The sequence below is a fragment of the Mytilus californianus genome, unplaced genomic scaffold, assembly GCF_021869535.1.
Source record: "Mytilus californianus isolate M0D057914Y unplaced genomic scaffold, xbMytCali1.0.p SCAF_4, whole genome shotgun sequence".
NCBI classification, from domain to species: domain Eukaryota; kingdom Metazoa; phylum Mollusca; class Bivalvia; order Mytilida; family Mytilidae; genus Mytilus; species Mytilus californianus.
In genome coordinates this window covers 10,239,395-10,258,710 of record NW_026262690.1, presented here as the reverse complement: position 1 = coordinate 10,258,710, position 19,316 = coordinate 10,239,395, and the positions used below count along the sequence as shown (strand labels likewise).

The following is a 19,316-nucleotide window of genomic DNA, read 5'->3' as shown; positions in this document are numbered from 1 at the left end:
TGACTGATTTCGATCATTTCGACATGTCTGTAGATCTTATACAGCTGATGTTTAAAGTTTTTCTCTTTCGTTTATAGTTTTTCAAAAAGTTTTTGCTGCTTATTTTAGCTGTGTACAGTTTCTCTTTATCGACCATAAGTTTTAACAAAACACAAAAAAATACAGTTATCATCATAGGAGAAAGTTAACTGACGATTCAAGCCAAATTTTACTTTTTTGTAGATCTTGTCTGGCTAATTAGTTTTGTTGTTTAAAGTTTTTGTCGATTTATACCATTTTCAAAATTACCTTTAATTAGATTAATAAATGGGTAACAGTTGTCATTTAAGGGCAATAACGCCTATGCGGAGTCAATAGACAATTTCTGCTATTTTGATTAATTTGTCTTATTGGTATTTTTGCTATTAAATTTTTCATCTATCTATAATAGTTTTCAATACAAATAGCGTAGATTTGCTAAATTACTTTCTATCCATTATTGAAGTTTCAATATTAAGACCAAAAAAAGTAAACTCGAGGTTCCAAAATGCTGTATGGCTCACCTGGTATTTTTGCATAAAATTGATACAATAAAATTAGAATGTCGTTTCCAGCACAAACGCAAAATCAAATTACCATTCATCAGTGGGTCTCAACAAATAACTTCTTATATTTCAAAATTTGATGTGTTACAAGAATAAAAAATTATATATTACATGTACATTTTTTCTATAAAAACGATTGATATTAAGTTGTCAGTCACACATTATGTATTTTAATATATTTGTACTTTGTAAATGATGTGCTGAACCTTAACCTTCAAGGAGTCAACTGATGATTTCAGCTATGATCTTGTCCTGATCTATCTACTATAGATTTCACAAAACAACAAAAGATAGGCGAAAATCGCCATTAAAGGAAATGCATCCTATCAGGAGTCGATTGACGAGGTCTGCCATATTCACCATTGTGCCGATCGTGTCCTGCTGATAATTTTTAACAATTATATTTTATCGCTTTCTGTTATAGTTGACAAGATAATCGCAAAAAAATTGCAAAAATCAGAAGACAACTACGTAAGGGCAATACTTCATTTAAGGAGTCAACTGACGTTTTCAGCTATTTTTTTTATTTTTTTTTTTTATATCTCATCCTGCAGATAATTTTTGCCACATGCTTTCATTGTATCATACATTTCAAGATTACAATCAAATAACAAACATGGGTAATCCATTCTTTTAAGGGCAATAATTCCTATAAGGAGTAGTATTAATGTTTTGAACAAAATAAGCAATAGCTAGATATGGACATACTAATGATCTATGTCCCTTTAGAAGTTTTTATTTTATCTATATCGGTAAACAAGATAAAAGACAAACCTTGCGTTTGCCTTTTATTTCATTTTAGCCATTGCGCTCATGTCTGCTGTCTAGCAGGATTTTTAAACCTTTTTTAAAATATATATCCTAAGAATGTTAACTGTTGGTTCCAATTGGCCCATACATTTTAGAAGACAAGACTTTTGAAAAAGTTTAGACGACGACGACGAACGACAAGGGATCAGAAAAGCTCAATTTCCCTGTAAGCCAGGTGAGCTAAAATGGTTAACAATCGTCGTTTAAAGGCAATAATCTGTCATTTGACAAGTTTTACCATGCTGATTGATTTGTCTTTTTGGTCATTTTAACTGTTTTAGTGACTTTCTATCTAAAATGGTTTTCAAGAAAATTAAATTAAAAATTATAATTTGCTTAAAAATTACATCTAAGTTGTACAATTGTTCTCAGTTTGATTAAATAAAACAGACTATGTGTCCACGCTTAGCTTTTAAGGACCTGACAAAACTCCGTCTTACTTTTTGTTCTCAGAAATTTTATATGAACCAATGATTTATCTGCCTCCAAATTTTTGAAAGTGTGTATAATTACGACTAAACCTACGAATCGCAAAAGGTCATTAAAACAGAGAGTAGAAAGGAGCGTTTTCATATCCTTGTAAGCGGAACGTGCATTATTTAAGCGATTTGATCTCTAACGGTCATTTTGATCTCACAAAACCAGGTCCAACCCACCACTTTTTCTTAAAATGTCCTGTACCAAGACAGGAAAATGGCCATTGTTATATTATAGTTCGTTTCTGTGTGTGTTGCATTTTAGTGTTGAGTTTCTGTTGTGTCGTTGTTCTCCTCTTTATTTGATGTGTTCCCCTCAGTTTTAGTTTGTAACCCGGATTTGTTTTTTTCTCAATCGACTTATGAATTTCGAATAGCGGTATACTACTGTTGCCTTTATTTATTCAACAGCTCTTAAAAGACCGATTGTTAAGCAATTCCGTCTTTAATAAAAAAAAATAAGGAAATGTGGTATGATTGCCAATGAGACAACTATCCACCAAAGTTTAAATGAAGTAGATGTAAGCAATTATAGTCAACCGTATGGTCTTCACCAATGAAATTAACCCATGCCGTGTAGTTGGCTATAAAAGGCCCCGACACGAAAAAAATGAAAAAATTGAATTGAGAAAACAAACGGTCTAATTTGAAACAAAGCAATTTAGGAAAAACAAATATAACAGACAAGAAACAGCAACAACCACTGTACTACAGGCTCTTGACTTAGGACAGGCACATAAAGAATGTAGCGGGGTTTAATATGTTTGTGAGTGTTCAACCCTCCCCCTAAACTTGGACAGTGGTGTCACAGCACAACATAAAAACAAACTATAAAAATCTTTTGAAAAGAGCTTAACTCATCAGATCGATACAAAGCAGCACAACTTCTAGCAAAACACAGACCGGACGTGGCAGGGTATTTATACATCCCTAAGAACAAAAAAGACACAAAATTATGTCAATGTATGACTCATCCATCGCGCGGTAGATTAAGTACTGTTCAGACAATTTGCTTGCCGTCTAATCTGTTCAGTCTATGTTTAAACTGATTAGCAGTCAGGGGTATTACTTAAACAAGTAACCTCAAAATTGCCTATACAAATAATGTTTGAAAACGATTTTCTTTAAAAAATAACGTTTTTAAGTTACTTTTGTAAATTTCATTTACATAGGTGTCCATTCATACAGATTTTACTAGCTTAAAAATTTTTTCTCAGACATCTGGATATTTTTATTTATAATTTATAACTCAAGACCATTACATATGTTCCTTGTATAATTGTAATTACGAATCCTTTCAAAGATGTATGAAATAACTTATAAGAGTAAATATTTGTGTCGTTATTTTTTAAGTAACCTTGTATACATCCCGCAATTGTGTTATTGTGCTATGGTCATTTTTTGAATTCTTGTCTTTCATTGTTGCTCATGTGCTTTATCTATAGAGTGTCTACATGCCATTTTGTTTTTCTTTGTTGACATAGTTGTTTGTTTATATAATGATTACGATTATGACACAATATTGACTGCTGTACCCCAATTTTTGACATTTTTACCTACTATGTCTGTTTGTTTTGCTGACAAATTGTTATCAATATCATGGAATTTTATGCGACTGTCATACATGTTAGAGGTTTAGCTAGCTTTAAAACCAAGTTTTATCCACCATTTTCTACATGAGGAAATGCCTGCACCAAGTCAGGAATATGACAGTTGTTTTCCATTGGTTTGATGTGTTTGAGCTTTTGATTTTGCCGTTTGATAAGGGAATTTCCGTTTTGAATATTCCTTGGAGTTCGGTACTTTTGTTAATTTACTTTTTATCTGTATACTACTCTCAAATTTAATAAATTCTTAGGTTTATGTTATAAAACTATGTAAAAATTCATAAAAACTTCATTTAGTCAATGCTTCTATTGGAATTTAAAACTACTCTAATATTAAAAGTAATTTAAATACAAATATACACATCAATCTCAAAAATTGTTGTTGTTTTTTTACATTGACCATTGATTTAATTTCTTCCAATTTTCTTTTTTTATTACATTCTTTTTGTAAATTCTCTAATGAATAGACAAAATAATCTAATCCTTTCGTTTTCTGATCAGATAAATAGTATGATATATAAATTGAATAACCAATAATTGTTAAGTAAGACATTTAAAGCCAAAGTAGTTTTTCTCTGATATTTTATAGCCATAATAAATAGACATATAAATATCAAAGGCTGCAGTCCACTGATGGATTGAAAAGAACTGTTTTGGCTTTGCGTAGGTAGAAATTTTTACTGCTTTCGATCTAAAAAGTACATCATCATCTTCATCTTCATTAAAATTTGGAGAAAGGGTGACAAAATCCACATAACTATCAGACATAATGTCTTTCCTGATTTTTTCGCTGACATTAAAACCCAAGGGTAAAGTATTTTTCAGTATATAACTTGCTGTCTGCCCTATAACAGAATTGTTAATACCTAATGATTGGTCTTCTTGTGTTGTTGGACTACTGGCTGTGAAGTATCCTGCAACTGATAGGTCTGACGTCACAGGTGGTACCAATGAGCATTGGACGGTGTTTGAGGATGACGATGGCAATGTATGTTGACTCTCTGTTGGGTAATCAGTGCCGGAGACCGCTTCCTGTGTTGCACTAGAGCGTATACCACACACACACTTGACAATCTGTCATCTGATATTCGGACTCCACTGCTGTCCGTTAAGTGTAAACCAGCTCCCCTCAACTGAGTGATCATTGCTGCAGTTATTTCATCTGCTGTTGGCTGTGCTGTTGTACTTGCACTGTTCATCACAGGAGCTGTTGATGTAGTTGGGCCATTGTTTCGGACTCGTTTTCGCCCTCTTGATGGATTAGTAGTTTCAGTCACTACCACGGGATCTATGACAAGGTCCCTTTCTGTGAGGTCGGAAGGAGCAGCTCTTCTTTTCGATCTAACTCTTTGTTTAGGCATCTTTAAAGGAAACAAAAATAATTCTTGAATACTTGATAATGCGTGTTAACTTACAATATAACATCAGAAAAATATGCATACATGTATATCACTTATTTAATACTATTCATTGTTTATTGCTCATACAACAAGTTCACACAACGAACAATGTGGCACACAATTATGCAATATTATATAGCAACTACATAGTAACCATACATGATAATAACCATGTAAGTGTATGGTACATGTAAAACAGTATGTAAATAAAACAAGTGTAATCTGATACATAAATACAAAAGTGCACTATGAATATCAGAACCATAACCATAATGATGGTTAACCATATGTATGTATATATAATGATACAAAATATAACCATATAACCAGTGCAAATTGATACCATTTTACAAAATTGCACTGACATATATGATAACTATAGCCATAATGATGGCAATAAAACCATGTGTATAATGATACATTTGTGTGCCACAATAAATTGGATAAATTAAACAAGAGCAGTGGATTGTCTGCAAAAATTTGTATATACTAATTAAAGTATTAAATAACTGATGCATCAGTTTTCATGAATAATAAAACAATGATGTACATGTACAAATAATAGCATACTATAACTAAAGCTTTTTATTTTTTATAAGCAAACTATGTAAACGTATCGTTAGATATCTCAATTTCATTTAATTAATTTTTAATTATTTCACATACGATTTGCACTACCAACAGCTGCACGAATACTTTTAGCGTAGATGTGCATACCTTCATCATTTAAATGAACTTTATCTGACAACAAAGCTTTCGTGTTTTTCCACAGGCCCCGGTGTTTCCAAAAAGTAATATTTGTACGTGATTTCAAAGTTGAAGACAGTACCTGATTCACTTTGTTTACTTTGTTGTTATAATCGGGACCCGACCTTTCGGAATACCTCGGCAGTAATTGCCCAACATTCACGTGACTAACACCATACGCTGTAATTATGTAATCACAGAAGGACGCAATATCTCGAGCAAATTTCTCAGGTATTTGAATAAATACAGAATCTGGTTTAAAAGTGTAAAAAACGTGCATAAATTCTGCTTTCTGAATGCTTTTACGACCCGGACGCAATGTACCTCCACCGTAACCTGCAAATTCAACCTGAATTTCTGTACCATCGAATCCTAAATTGTATCGCCCTTCTGCACGATTCTCGTACAAAAATGATTCTAATCTATATACAAATGAATGACCAAATATCAAAACTCGATGAACCATAATATACAAATTTAAGAATTTACAATATAAATATAATACGAATATTTTGAATATAAAACGAATATTTTGAATTAAATAATATTTTAGATGGCTTTTACCTTCTGAACAAGTTCTGTGTAATCGTAACTACGTCTTTTCTGTACTAAATCGTCAGTTATCTTCTGTCCAAAGCCTCTGTCAGGAACAAACTTGAAAATTGAAAATCTTTACTTTTCTTGCAAAACAAAAATAGCGTCTAGTAGCATTCAGTGCAATTGCGATAATGCGGGCGCAACCAGACGCTTGTTAAAAGTTAGCATGCACTTTATCCTCATTGGTCAATTAAAATATTTGTGGCCAATGATAATTAGTATTGACCCTGATCATGCCATGACCATGGTGACCTTGACTGCCTGTAATCAAAAACTTGCATAATTCCTAGACAAAGACCATGGAAATTTTCGGTTTCTTATTACAACATTGATAACAAATAAACCCTATACAAGTTGAAACAGTAGCCTATATAGCTAAAAATTAGTGTATAAAAATTTACTGCCAAAAATGTTTTTATTACCATAAAACTGATTTTATGTTAATCAAATAAGTGTCTATCCAATTTTTAAAACATATAATTTTGTAATCAAATTTAATGTATTTATTTCCTCAAATAATTTGTTTTCTAATATCGTAAAAGGTTTTTGGTTCATCTGTCTGTCCTCCCATGCTTTCATCCAGCTTTTTAATACATTTAACTGAAATTTTGGAACATTTGGTTAATATTGATCAACTTTGTTATAATTCATATTCATATAGAATGCTAGGCAATTTCTTCCTAAGCCTTGGACATATTTTAAAGATATAAGTTGTCATCCATTTGTCAAAGATATGTTTCCTTAATTTTTTTTTATTTTCTTTTCATGACTCTTTTCAAGAGTAGATATATTATAAGAGCCATTATTTGTCCCCTAAAATAACAAAAATAGTAAAATTATTCAAGACGTCGAAAGTATGATAATTCTACTGTTTAAGGCCCTTGATGCTCAGGGTGATATAATCCAGATCACTTTAGTTGCAATAGAGTCACTAATGAGGTCATTAACCTGTCAAGACTGATCAAGAATGGCCATTTACCATTAGTTTTGGATAAAAAACATATGATCCAAGGCTTTTCCTACAAAGATATTTTCCACAAATTAACATCTTTTTAGAAAACTTTCTGTTGCCAAAATATTTAGGGTAAAGCCTCGACTTATATCTAAATATTGATGACAGGTTCTGGAAATGATGGTTTTAACACTAGATTCAAGAATGCGGATGCCTTGATATATATATGTTAAACAAAATTCAAAACTATAGATAAACAAATGTCTAAATATCTTCTAGAGGGTATTATTTTGTAGATTAATAATACATTTGATTTTCGGGTTTTATCGTACCTTCTCCTTTAGTCCATGTACAGTTCATTCGAGAACAAAAACGATAAATAGTGAACAATAGTTTACCGATGTTCAAATCTCAATATTCGATTTCGAATTCAAAAACAAGGTATCATACATAAAACTGAGGAAAGCCAATGAACTCCAAATTAGGTCGACAGGGTAGGCGTCTGGTACTATGCATGCATCAACCGCCAAGCGAATCCACACTCAGTCAAAATGTCACGATCAGGAACAGGACAGTGAGTTGGGACAGAGATATATCGCTTTGCTCAAATAATTCGTGATTGGGATCGTAAACCTTATGTAGTGCCGACTTCAAACGGTCTTCCTCGGTCTGTTTTAGCTGTTTTTGTGTGAGAAGAATTCCCCTGATAATTAATTCCGTATAAATAAAGGCAACAGTAGGATACCGCTGTTCAATAGTCATAATTCGATTAAGCGAAAACAAATCCGGGTAACAAACTAAAACCGAGGAAAACACATCAACTATAAAAGATCATAAGTGGAAAACAACGGAACAACAGAAACACTGAACTGCAACAAAAGCAAAAGCCAAATGTTATAACATTATCGAGCACCAGCGTAACGTTTCAATTTAGATGGAGAAGATGGTAAGTAAATGTTTAGAAAGGGGATATTGATAACTGGAAAGTTGAATTTATGAAGTCGTTCATTTGTGTCAATATCGATGAAAATATGACGATACGAGGCATACCTTCTAGTTTCGGTAATTTACCTAATCTCAGGTTCACTGGGATATATGAGATACAAGCACTCACTGACATATGGGTTATTTAGTGAAAAGACGTCATCAATATATCTGAAATTGAAATAAAACAACTTTGCAAGATGTTTCTTTTTTTTTGTCCCTTTGAAGTTTTAGTATGTATCATCTTCTGCGTATTTTTTTTTTTCCTTTTCTTTTTTTGGAATTAGTGCGGTTTCACAAAGTAAGATGTTTCATTGACTTAAACAAGAAAATTGTATCTACTATTTACTGGTTGTAAGAACTTTAGAAAGATGGCTGTATATCCTTTTTCACAAGGATTGTTTTAACTTTAGGTATGCAGTATAAAGGCGGGAGTTTTTCAATATCCTCTATTATGTTAATACAAAAATGAGAAGGACGGATTTGTGATTTTTATAAATCTCCCTTTTCGTCAACTATGTAGGGGTAAATGTGGGATTCTCAGTTTGGATGTGAATTCCGAGTTCTTTACTCAGACATTCAAAATACTAATTTTTGCAAATATAAACAATATTGATAGAGGTTTTGTCTGCTGGAACAACTTCACATTTGTCGTAAAAAAGGATAAAGCATCCACAACCCCTGACTTCTTAAAATGGTAAGAAATCATGTGTGCTCATGGATGTCGAAGAGTTTGAATGCGCTTCCGAATGCAAGACCAAATTTGGCCATTCCGATGGCGTGTCCAGTTTTATTTCATCTTGCTCGCGCTTTTCCCATTTTCTGGCATAGTCCTCAACTGAATCCATCAGTAGCTTGTTCTTCTTCCAGTAGAAATGCCTCGGAACTCGATGTTTAGGGCCTTTGGCTAACAACAATTCAATTGAGAAAACTAATGGCCTAATTTATAACAAAACAATTAACGAAAACAAATATGACAGACATGAACCAACGAAAACCACTGAACTACAGGCTCCTGATTAGAGACAAGCACATAAAGAATGTGGCGGTGTTAAACATGTTTTTGAGCGCTCATCCCCCCTAACTTGGGATATTGGTGTAACAGCACAACATAAGAACAAACTAATGAAGTCTTAAATAAAGGCTTAACTCATCAGATCGATACAAATAAGAAAAAACGTGAAACAAAAACATAGACCGGACGTGGCAGGCTATTTGTCCATCCCTCATCCCATCCTTAACAACAAAAAAAGACACTAAGTACAGATCTGAGAGTACTCGCAGTTACTGGCACTAGTTCAAAGCCAATAACAACTAATAAAAAATCATGAATCTAAGACTAATACCTGTTTGAGGACGATGAACAATAGCAATCTGGCGGCTTGCATTTTACATCCGTTAAGGTAATTATTCATCCATGATAATTTATGCAATAAAAGCCATATAGATTAAATTGAGGTACCAAGTGTACTTAGAAAGAATATATGCAACAGATAAGCACATGTTATTTTGCAAAATATTTATGTGAAAATAGAATCTGGTGAAAAAAATGACAGCCGTCCTTCAATAGTCTTTCACAATTATAAAATCCCGACTATGTTAAGTAGATGAGGAGGTATAAAAAGAGCCATTAGTTGACCCTGAAAATAAAACAGAAATAGTATACTTTGTCTTTCCTTTCAAAATTATGTTTTTCTACATAAATAGGTTATACATGTACAAACTAGACACTTCAATTCTGAAAAGACAATTGTGATTTCACTATAAACGTTTTAAACATTTTAAATGAATGACTGATTAATCGATGATGAATAATTGATTGAATGTATATTAGCCAAAACGGCCGTTTTACATATAGGTTTTGTTCAAATTCGTTATGAGCCAAGCTATTTTTCAAATATATAGTTTACCCCCACTTACATCTTTGTAGCAAAATATTTTTTCTTTAAAGCATAGGTTCATAAGTATGGATTGATAACAAGATCTCAGATTGGGGATATTTTGGCCAATTTTGCAGTTTTGCGTGAAATGTAAATAGTCAAAAGCTCTGGATCAAGTAAGTATGGCAAAACTGAAAAATATTAATATCACTATTAGACAGACGTATGTCCTGTGAAAATCTGAGTGCTGTTGTTTGATATGTTAATAATACTTTTTTTGTTTTTCGAATTACAGAGGTAGAAAATGACATGATCATTTTTCTACGTTCTATCACAACTCACCTGATATATTCAGTATTTAGATATATACAAATATCATCGTGCAATATCTATTTTTTCAAAATGATGTTGTGAAGATACATCATACCTGCTCCTATGTTTTCGATGGTTAATCGGTTAACCAAGTTACAATTGTTAATAAGAATGTTGAAAATAAACGCAGATGTACAATTTTTTCCATGAGTGATTTTATTTTGCATTTTCAATTTTTTAATAAACAATTTAGAATAAGGAATAAAACACGCCTTGCAAACAATGACAGAAAAGGTAAAGTAAATTTAATCACATTTCTATGGTTCAATGACACAATAAATCAAATAAATATAAATTTAAAAAAAATGTAGAGCCAACTAGAACCATGCATACGTTCTTTTTCAAATAGCGCTATTGCTGAAATTCTTTTCTTTAATCGCACACGAATATGTTACAATACACCTAGATTTATTAAAACAGTTTTTAAACACGCCTTTGTGCTAAAGGTTGCTTACCATAGCACAATTAAATAACTATTATGGATCCTGACATATTGAATGCGTTTTTACTGCTATATATATGGCTACGGAAAGTGCTATTAAACAGTAAACAAAAGTGTTTTGTTTACATGATGTAAAGACAGGCCCTTATTGAAGAAACCTTAGTCAGTTGATAAAAAGGTACTCGAAATAAGTAAGCTATGAACAATGCAATAATATTCCTTACACGGTAAATTGGACATAGTGGTACAAATAAGATTGAAAACGAAAATAACGATGTATTATCTCTCATTTATGTTCTAGTGTATAGAGTATAAGTAACCATTAAGCATTTAAATTAATTATATATGTGTGTAAACATTTTTTGTAGACGAAGCAGTTAAAATATTTAGCTCAATGTGAGTATAATCTTATTCTTGTGTACGTACATAGTTTTGAAAGATTATGAGTTTAACTGAAATGAGAGAGATACTAAGTTGGAAATCCAAAAGCATTTATCGAAGAAAAACATCCTTACAAACAATCCTTTTGAAGTTACGGATAAGTTTGACTTGATCAGAATTTATTTTAAACAGTTTTCCTTGGTTCCTAATGTTAAAGTTGAAGTTATTCTTTCGATAATTTTATAGAGTTCATCCTGATATGATTGGCCGTTATTAAATATCTGTGTCATAAATGACAACGAATAAGTTCGAATTGTCGTAGCCATAACACCGTCCTTTTTTTCGTTTGTGAATTAAATATTAAAATGTTTCAATACACAAATTGCAAGCAATTTTTGTCTTAATGCTCAAACAACAATTTATCCTAAACAGACCCCGATGAAATTTGTAGGTTGGAAGTTACTTTAGACACGAACGGTTGTTACACAGTACATGATTTATTGTGGTATCAAGATTGTTTCGTAAAGAATGTTAATATTAACCATCCACTCACTTCAATATAATTTTATTTTATACGTCTATAGATATATATTTATATATGTCATAATTTTATGATAGCCTTTCTCTATTTGATAAACTAGGGTTATACAGAGCAGACATCATAACTACATAAGTTTGGTCTGTAATTTAGTCCAATATTAGTTCTGTAGAAAATTTTGTATTTCACTTAGCGAGACTTGAACTATGATATATTGTCGCATAAAGTTTGTCAACCTTGCAGATCATTATTTTTTGTTAAGGTCGTAAATGATTGTAATACTCTTTGGTTAAAATACAATTAATAACATCAATCTATATCAAATAGTACATTATAAACAAATAGGGTCCAGAAACAAGCAACATCGATTTTGCTAATCTGTCTCCAATAAAACTTATCGCTATTTATTTCAATTCCGCTAAGTTCTGAATCTACACAACATTTTCGTGACGTCCAAATCCAGTTGAATTTATCAGGGGCCCTGTTTAAACATTGTATTGTGTATACAACTTTTCAAAGCGACATGTTTAAACCATCGTAGACTCTTCAAACAAAATATTTAACAGTCAAAATGTTCCCTCCCTCAGGTGTTAACTGATGACCTTTGTTGTTTTTGCGACACTTGACACAGACAGAAATAGGAGTTGTCTAAATAACTGGGTTTTTTTTCTGATTTGACTGAATAGCGAGAAGATGTATACTTTGAAGCAGTCACATCGATTTTATTCTTTAACATAATTTAAAAAAATTGCTGTTACAAATCTTTGGCCTTGCAGCTGCGGGATTTGAATCCATTGTTTTATGACAGACTAGCAGCATCGCCTACACTGTCAGCACCTTACATCATTCGGCAAAATATCCTTTCGTTAGCGTCATCTATGAATGTAACACAATTCAAGATGTATTGTGGCATGTTGATGAATTACCTTGCGTATCAAAACTGTGGTTGTCTTTGAAACGGGTTTAATACTTGCCATACATTCCCATCAGTACAAATGTATCTTTATTCTCAACAAATGTCCTCCATATAGAGTTATACAGGACTACCACCATTCTTTAAATTTACTTCATCTTGAATTGAGCTAAATAATTTCAGATCAAGGAGAGAAGAGTATATGATAAAGCCACCTCTTATGTCAAAATTTCCATAATAAACAACTTTTCTCAATCTTTATATAACTATATAGAGTTATTTCCTTTAAGAACAATACGTCATGTTTTGAAGAAACAACCCCGACGAAACCAAGTTTTAATGACCTGTTTGCAATAAAAATAAGAAGATATGGTATGATTGCCAATGAGACAACTCTCCACAAGAGACCAAATGACACAGAAATTAACAACTATAGGTCACCGTACGGCATTCAACAATGAGTAAAACCCATACCACATAGTCAGCTATAAAAGGCCCCGAAACGACAAATGTTAAGCAATTCAAACGAGAAAACTAACGGCCTGATTTATGTACAAAATAATGAACGAAAAACAAATATGATATACAGCAACAGACGACAACCACTGTATTACAGGCTCCCGACTTGGAACAGGGACGTACAGAATGTGGAGGGTTAGACTACTTTGCTGGCGCCAAACCCTCCCCTTACCTGGAACAGTGATGTAACGGCACAAACCAAGAATAAACTATGGTCATTATTACTCCGATTTTAAGGCAAACTACAGTTTGTGAAACATCATATAACAATAATCATGTGTTGGTGCAAATGGGGTGTTTTCTATACAATTTGCCATTTTAAATATATTCTAAAATGATTTAAGAAGATAAAAAACCTTTACTTCATTTATTAGATTTAGATACGAGTACCAATATATAATTTAGTTAATATAATAAATAACTTACCAAGTAACTTGTATTTTTCAAATTTTATTTCTTGCTTCATGCAACTACAGTAAAATTTTAATTCAACTGAACAGTGATACGTGTTCATCTTGAATAGTGAGCTTTATCTCACCTTATAATTGAAACGTTGGGCGTTGTTATAACTAAACCAATGAGACAATAATACCCCACTTTAATGTGATCGGTAAAAAGGGATACAATTTCAAGCAAATCTTTGCAACAGTTAATTCCTTTTGACGGTATATAAGTCAGATAATACATATTTAAAGTCGGTCTTTCATTTGAACAATCCTGACACCCCTCGGTGCGTTATATTACAAGAAAAACCTTAAAATATGCACCTATAACATCAAATTACATCCGTCACATGTTCATAATAAGCTCATCGTAGATACCAGGATTAAAATCGTGAACGCCAGACGCACGCTTCGTTCACCAAAGACTCACCAGTGACGCTCGAATCTAAATAGTAAAACAGGCCAAGTAAAGTACAAAGTTGCAGATCATTGAGAGACCAAAATTCCGAAAGGTTTTGCCAAATACAGCTAAAGTAATCTATTTCTGAAATGCGCAGTATTTCGAATATTCCAAGTTTTGTAAACAGTTAATTTATAATTATGACTATATCAGTGAAAATTAACGTCAACACAGAGTGCTGACTTCTGGGATGGTGATATCCTCGGGTTCATAAGATAAAAGTGTGTCAAACAAAAGTATTTATAATTTTGAACTATGTGTTAGATGTTTGTAATTGATATTGAGAAAAGCAAAAGCATTACCTTTAAATTGTCTTTTACAAAGATCATCATGCGTTTACAAATCCTTTGGTTTTTGATTTTGCTCATTATAGCGCCAATCGGAATTTGTACGAACTTTTGTTCAATGAAAATAGAACTATGTGATACTAATGCAATGTTGTATTGAAATATATTAATAATAATATCTAAATGTTGTTTTAATTAATAATAAATGCATTGTGTGTTCACACCTACTCGAATACTGCCAAAATGCTTCTCAACTGTAGGAATCAACTATTCTCGGAAAAGTTAGATTTCAAACCAACACTCGTATACTTTTTAACACACTTGTTGATAAAAAAAATCAACTACACGATGTCATTGTCCCTATTTCCGGTCAACAGGTAAAATAGATATCGAAGACGTTCAATGAATAATGAACGAAGCCTGTACAAAAAGGATATAAAATCAAAAACCAATTATTCAGAGAAAATTAAAGGTCATTCAATTCCAAAACACATATTTTGATAGAAAAAATGTTCACTTCCGGTCAAAAATGTCAATTTTGGTGTTTAAGTAACACTGATTCCAAAAATATATGGTTTCTATATACTTTGCCAAAAATGAGAAAGATAAGTAGGTACTTCCGGTTTAAAAAAATCACATCTTGTTTCCTTTGAACCTTACTTCAAAATATTTAAATAAATATAAAGTTCTAGTAATTTTTACGTGAAAATAATGCAAACAAATAGCTACTCCTGGTTTACAAAAGATCCTTTCCGGTTGACCTTCATCAAGGTCATATATATATCCAACCCAATGTGAAAGACCCTATGACTTTACCATGTACCAATAACAATTTACACCAAAATCAAAATCAAAAACGTTATACTTTGACCTTGACCTCAATTTTAAGGTAATAAAGCAATGACCTCAAATCAAAAGACCCTATGTGTCTTCTTATATGGTTAAAGAGTTATATCACAACACAGCTAATCTTAAATCTAAAAAGGGAAAAAACTCCCTCATTATGTCAGGTACCCTTTCAATCAAAAAGTATGTGTTACGACATGATGCAACTTACAATTTAGTTAAAATATTCTGTCGATATCTGATAAGGTTTCTAAGGAGAATTCAAATTAAGCCAAAATCAAAATTTAGAACATTACATTTGATCTTGACTTTATTTTCCTTTTGATGGACCAAGGACCTCAAATCAAAAACAACCAAACAGCGCAAACATTTTGGTGGAAGACATCTTTTTTTTAATTAATCAGAGAACAAAAAAAGGTCTTTCAACTCAAATGCACATATTTTGATGGGAAATTATGAACTTCCAGTTTAAAATTTCATTTCTGGTGTCAGACAAATGCTTAAATTACGCTGTTTCCAAAAATATATAACTTCTAAATACTTTTGCTTGAAATAAGTAATAAAAGTCGTTACTTGCGGTTTGAAAAATATCACTTCCGGTTTTATATGATATGTTACTTCTTACAAAAATCTAATAATACTTTTAGATATTTGGATAATATATTGGCTCTCAATAACGACGACTTCAGTATGTACACTAAAAAGATTTATCCTGTTGAACTAACTTTAAATAAAGTTAATACTAACAATGAACACTGCCCTTTCCTTATCTTGATATCTATATCATTAACGGGAAGCTTAATACAAAAATTTATGATAAAAGAGATGATTTTTCATTTCCTATTGTTAATTATCCATTTTTAGATGGTGACTTTCCCTTGTCACCATCTTATGGTGTTTATATATCTCAACTTGTACGATTCGCTCGTGTATGTAACAACGTATTAGATTTTAGCGAAATAAATCTATGTATTACTGAAAAATTATTACACCAGGGTTTTCGATATCACAAACTAGTCAAAACATTTACTAAATTTTATCATCGGTACAAGGACATCTTTCGTAAATATAAATCAACATGCAGACATCTTATACGTTCAGGTATTTCACATCCAATCTTTTATGGTAATATTCTTTACAAAGCACAAAAATGTCGGCATTCACCTCTAAAGCTAACAAAACCTTTTAACAGACTTATTAAGAAGGGATATAGTTTCGATACTGTTGTCAGGTCATTAAAGATGACATATTTTGGCTTTAATATTGATTCACTTATAGGTTCTTTGCATCGGAAATAAACACATTTATTCTAAAACCAGTTGTTGGCATGATACGGGTTATGTTCTTCTCATATATTTCATGATGGTATGATACTAAGCCCCTTACGGGAGAGATTGTGCTTGATATTCATATAATGAAGACATAATCTTTCAATCAGTTTACTTGAGGTCTAGAGCTGGCATGTCAGTAACTGCTAGTAGCCCTTTGTTAATTTATGTATTATTGTCATTTTGTTTAGTTTCTTTTGCTACCTATTCTGACACCAGACTCGGGCTTCTTTTAAACTGAGTTTTACTGTGCGTATTGCTGTGTGTTTGTTTTTTCTACATTGGCTAGAGGTATAGGTGGAGGGTTGAGATCTCAAAAAACATGTTTAACCCCGCCACATTTTTGCGCCTGTCCCAAGTCAGGAGCCTCTGGTCTTTGTTAGTCTTGTATGATTTTTAATTTTAGTTTCTTTTATATATTTCGGAGTTTAGTATGACGTCCATTATTACTGAACTAGTACATATTTTGTTTAGGGGCCAGTTGAAGCAGGCAATAGGTGCGGGATTTTCTCGCTGTATTGAAGACCCATTGGTGGCCTTCGGCTGTTTTCTGCTCTTTGGTCGGGTTGTTGTCTCTTTGACACATTCCCCATTTCCATTCTCAATTTTTTTTTAACACTGATTTCACATATACATGGTTCTAGATCATTCACATAAAATTAGCACATTTTTATTGTAGTTGGTTAATGAGTTTTATTACCATACAGCAAATCTTTAATCTAAAAGGGGAGAAAACTCCCATTAAATTTCAACGTACCCTTTCAGTCAAAAAGTATGTGTTACAACAAGTCGCAACTAACAATTTTGTAAAAAAAATATTGTCGAAATATATATTGGTTTCTTAAAAGAACTTCAAACTAGCGAAGGTAAAAAATAAGAACATGAATAAAGGCAACAGTAGTATACCGCTGTTCGAAACTCATAAATCGATAGAGATAAAAACAAATCCGGGTTACAAACTTAAACTGAAGGAAACGCATCAAATATAAAAGGAAAACAACGACACAACAAAAACACAACATTAAAATGTAACACACACAGAAACGAACTATAATATAACAATGACCATTCTCCTGACTTGGTACAGGACATTTTAAGAAAAACATGGTTGGTTGAACCTGGTTTTGTGGCATGCCAAACCTCCCACTTTTATGGCAACGTCAACAACAACACCAAAACGACAACATCACATGACAGGACCACAATACAAATAAATGGGAGAACATATAGGACAAAGAAATACACGAATAATAGCTAACAAAAGGTACTAGGCTTAAAATTCAATACGCCAGACGTGCGTCTGGTCCACACAAGACCAACCAGTGACGCTCAGATGAAAAAAGTTTGAAAGCCAAAACAAGTACAAAGCTGAAGAGCACCGAGGACCAAAACTTCCAAAAAGTTGCGCCTAACATGGCCAGGATTTTCTGCCTGGGACAAGAACATCCTTATTATTTAGAATAATTTATAATTTTGCAAACAGTAAATTTTATAAAATGACTATATAATAGATATACATGATAAAACCGAAGTGGGGACTTACTACAGAATAAAAACGGATACATTACATAAAACAACTTAATCCAACACATAAAAATACACAGCCGAGTTAGCCAAAGCCTCAACGCACAAAGTGACGTCACATTTGAAATTCTAAAAAAAACACACAAAGTGACGTCACATTTGAATTTGTAAAAATATTTCCCAAAAATAAGATAGGATTAGGATTGATTCAAGATTAGATTTGTAATACTGACATTACATTTATTAATAACAATGAAAATTACAATACTTATTAATATCAAATTGTGGTAGTAATTAGATAATTAATTGTATTATCTAGCTATGTCGGTGTTTCTTCTGAATCAAACTGTAAACTAAATATATCGTATAAATTTCGTTGAACCAAACTAAAATCTAATAAATGAAGGGGGTGATTAATTATCTTTACCATAACACACGAATATAACAGAATAGACGTTAAGACATTTGACAAAATCCGACGAGAATAACAAATATAACATCAAAATTAAATACATGAATTTGGGATAGACCTTGACCTTTCACCTTGACGTCGTTTTTCTTTAAGCGGACCAAGGACCTCAAGTCAACAAAATATATGTCTTAAAACACTCATGGTTTACGTGTAACAATTACATTTCACTTACGTTAAATGCATAAAGGGTTTAGCCCTCATATGGAGTATCCAGACCGCTCGGTCAAAATTATTCTCGACTTCCTGAGGATGTAACAATTACTTTAGGAAAGAAAATATTTCAGTATCTTTTACGGTTGAAAAGGAGCTCAGGGATAAGCCACAAGAAACAGAGTGTTCGGGGAGATAACGTTTACAAGGAAAGGTGTTCGGTTAAGCGTTGTCAGTTTCAAAAACGTATTAACTGTTCGATATCATATACCAAAAATCAAAGTTACATCTTGCGAAACGACCAAATTGCGCTACAAAACTATAAGGCAGAAGAGAAAACAAATTATCACAAAAAAGACTTAGTAAATACATGAGAATATACATAACTACATGTAAACATATAATACCGATCCAAAACATTGTTTTGTAAATTTATTCTGTAAAGTATATAGGGCCCACATGATGACAATGAGACATAAATGTCATACTCACTGGACATATATTGCAGGAACTATTTAATAAAAATATAACGAAATAATTGTTCAAAATAAAAATCAATGACTCGAACTTCTCATAACACTGCCTCCCGAAATGAAGACTTCTG

At 32.3% G+C, this 19,316-nt stretch overlaps 1 protein-coding gene across 3 annotated transcripts in view; it reads left to right on the top strand.

Annotated features, from left to right (window-relative positions):
• Nucleotides 1–10,591: 10,591 nt before the first annotated feature.
• LOC127737449 (galactoside alpha-(1,2)-fucosyltransferase 1-like) overlaps nucleotides 10,592–19,316 on the top strand; it is a 41,025-nt gene continuing 32,300 nt past the window's right edge. For 2 of the 3 annotated variants that reach the window (XR_007999504.1, XR_007999505.1), the window contains exons 1-2: nucleotides 10,603–10,643; nucleotides 11,220–11,247. Coding sequence is in view for 1 of the 3 variants with exons in the window: in XM_052248153.1 (XP_052104113.1) it covers nucleotides 10,632–10,643; nucleotides 11,220–11,247 (40 nt within the window). In the remaining 2 variants the exon portion in view is untranslated. Of the gene's footprint in view, nucleotides 10,644–11,219; nucleotides 11,248–19,316 lie in introns of all 3 variants that reach the window. The other variant, XM_052248153.1, reaches the window with a different exon arrangement.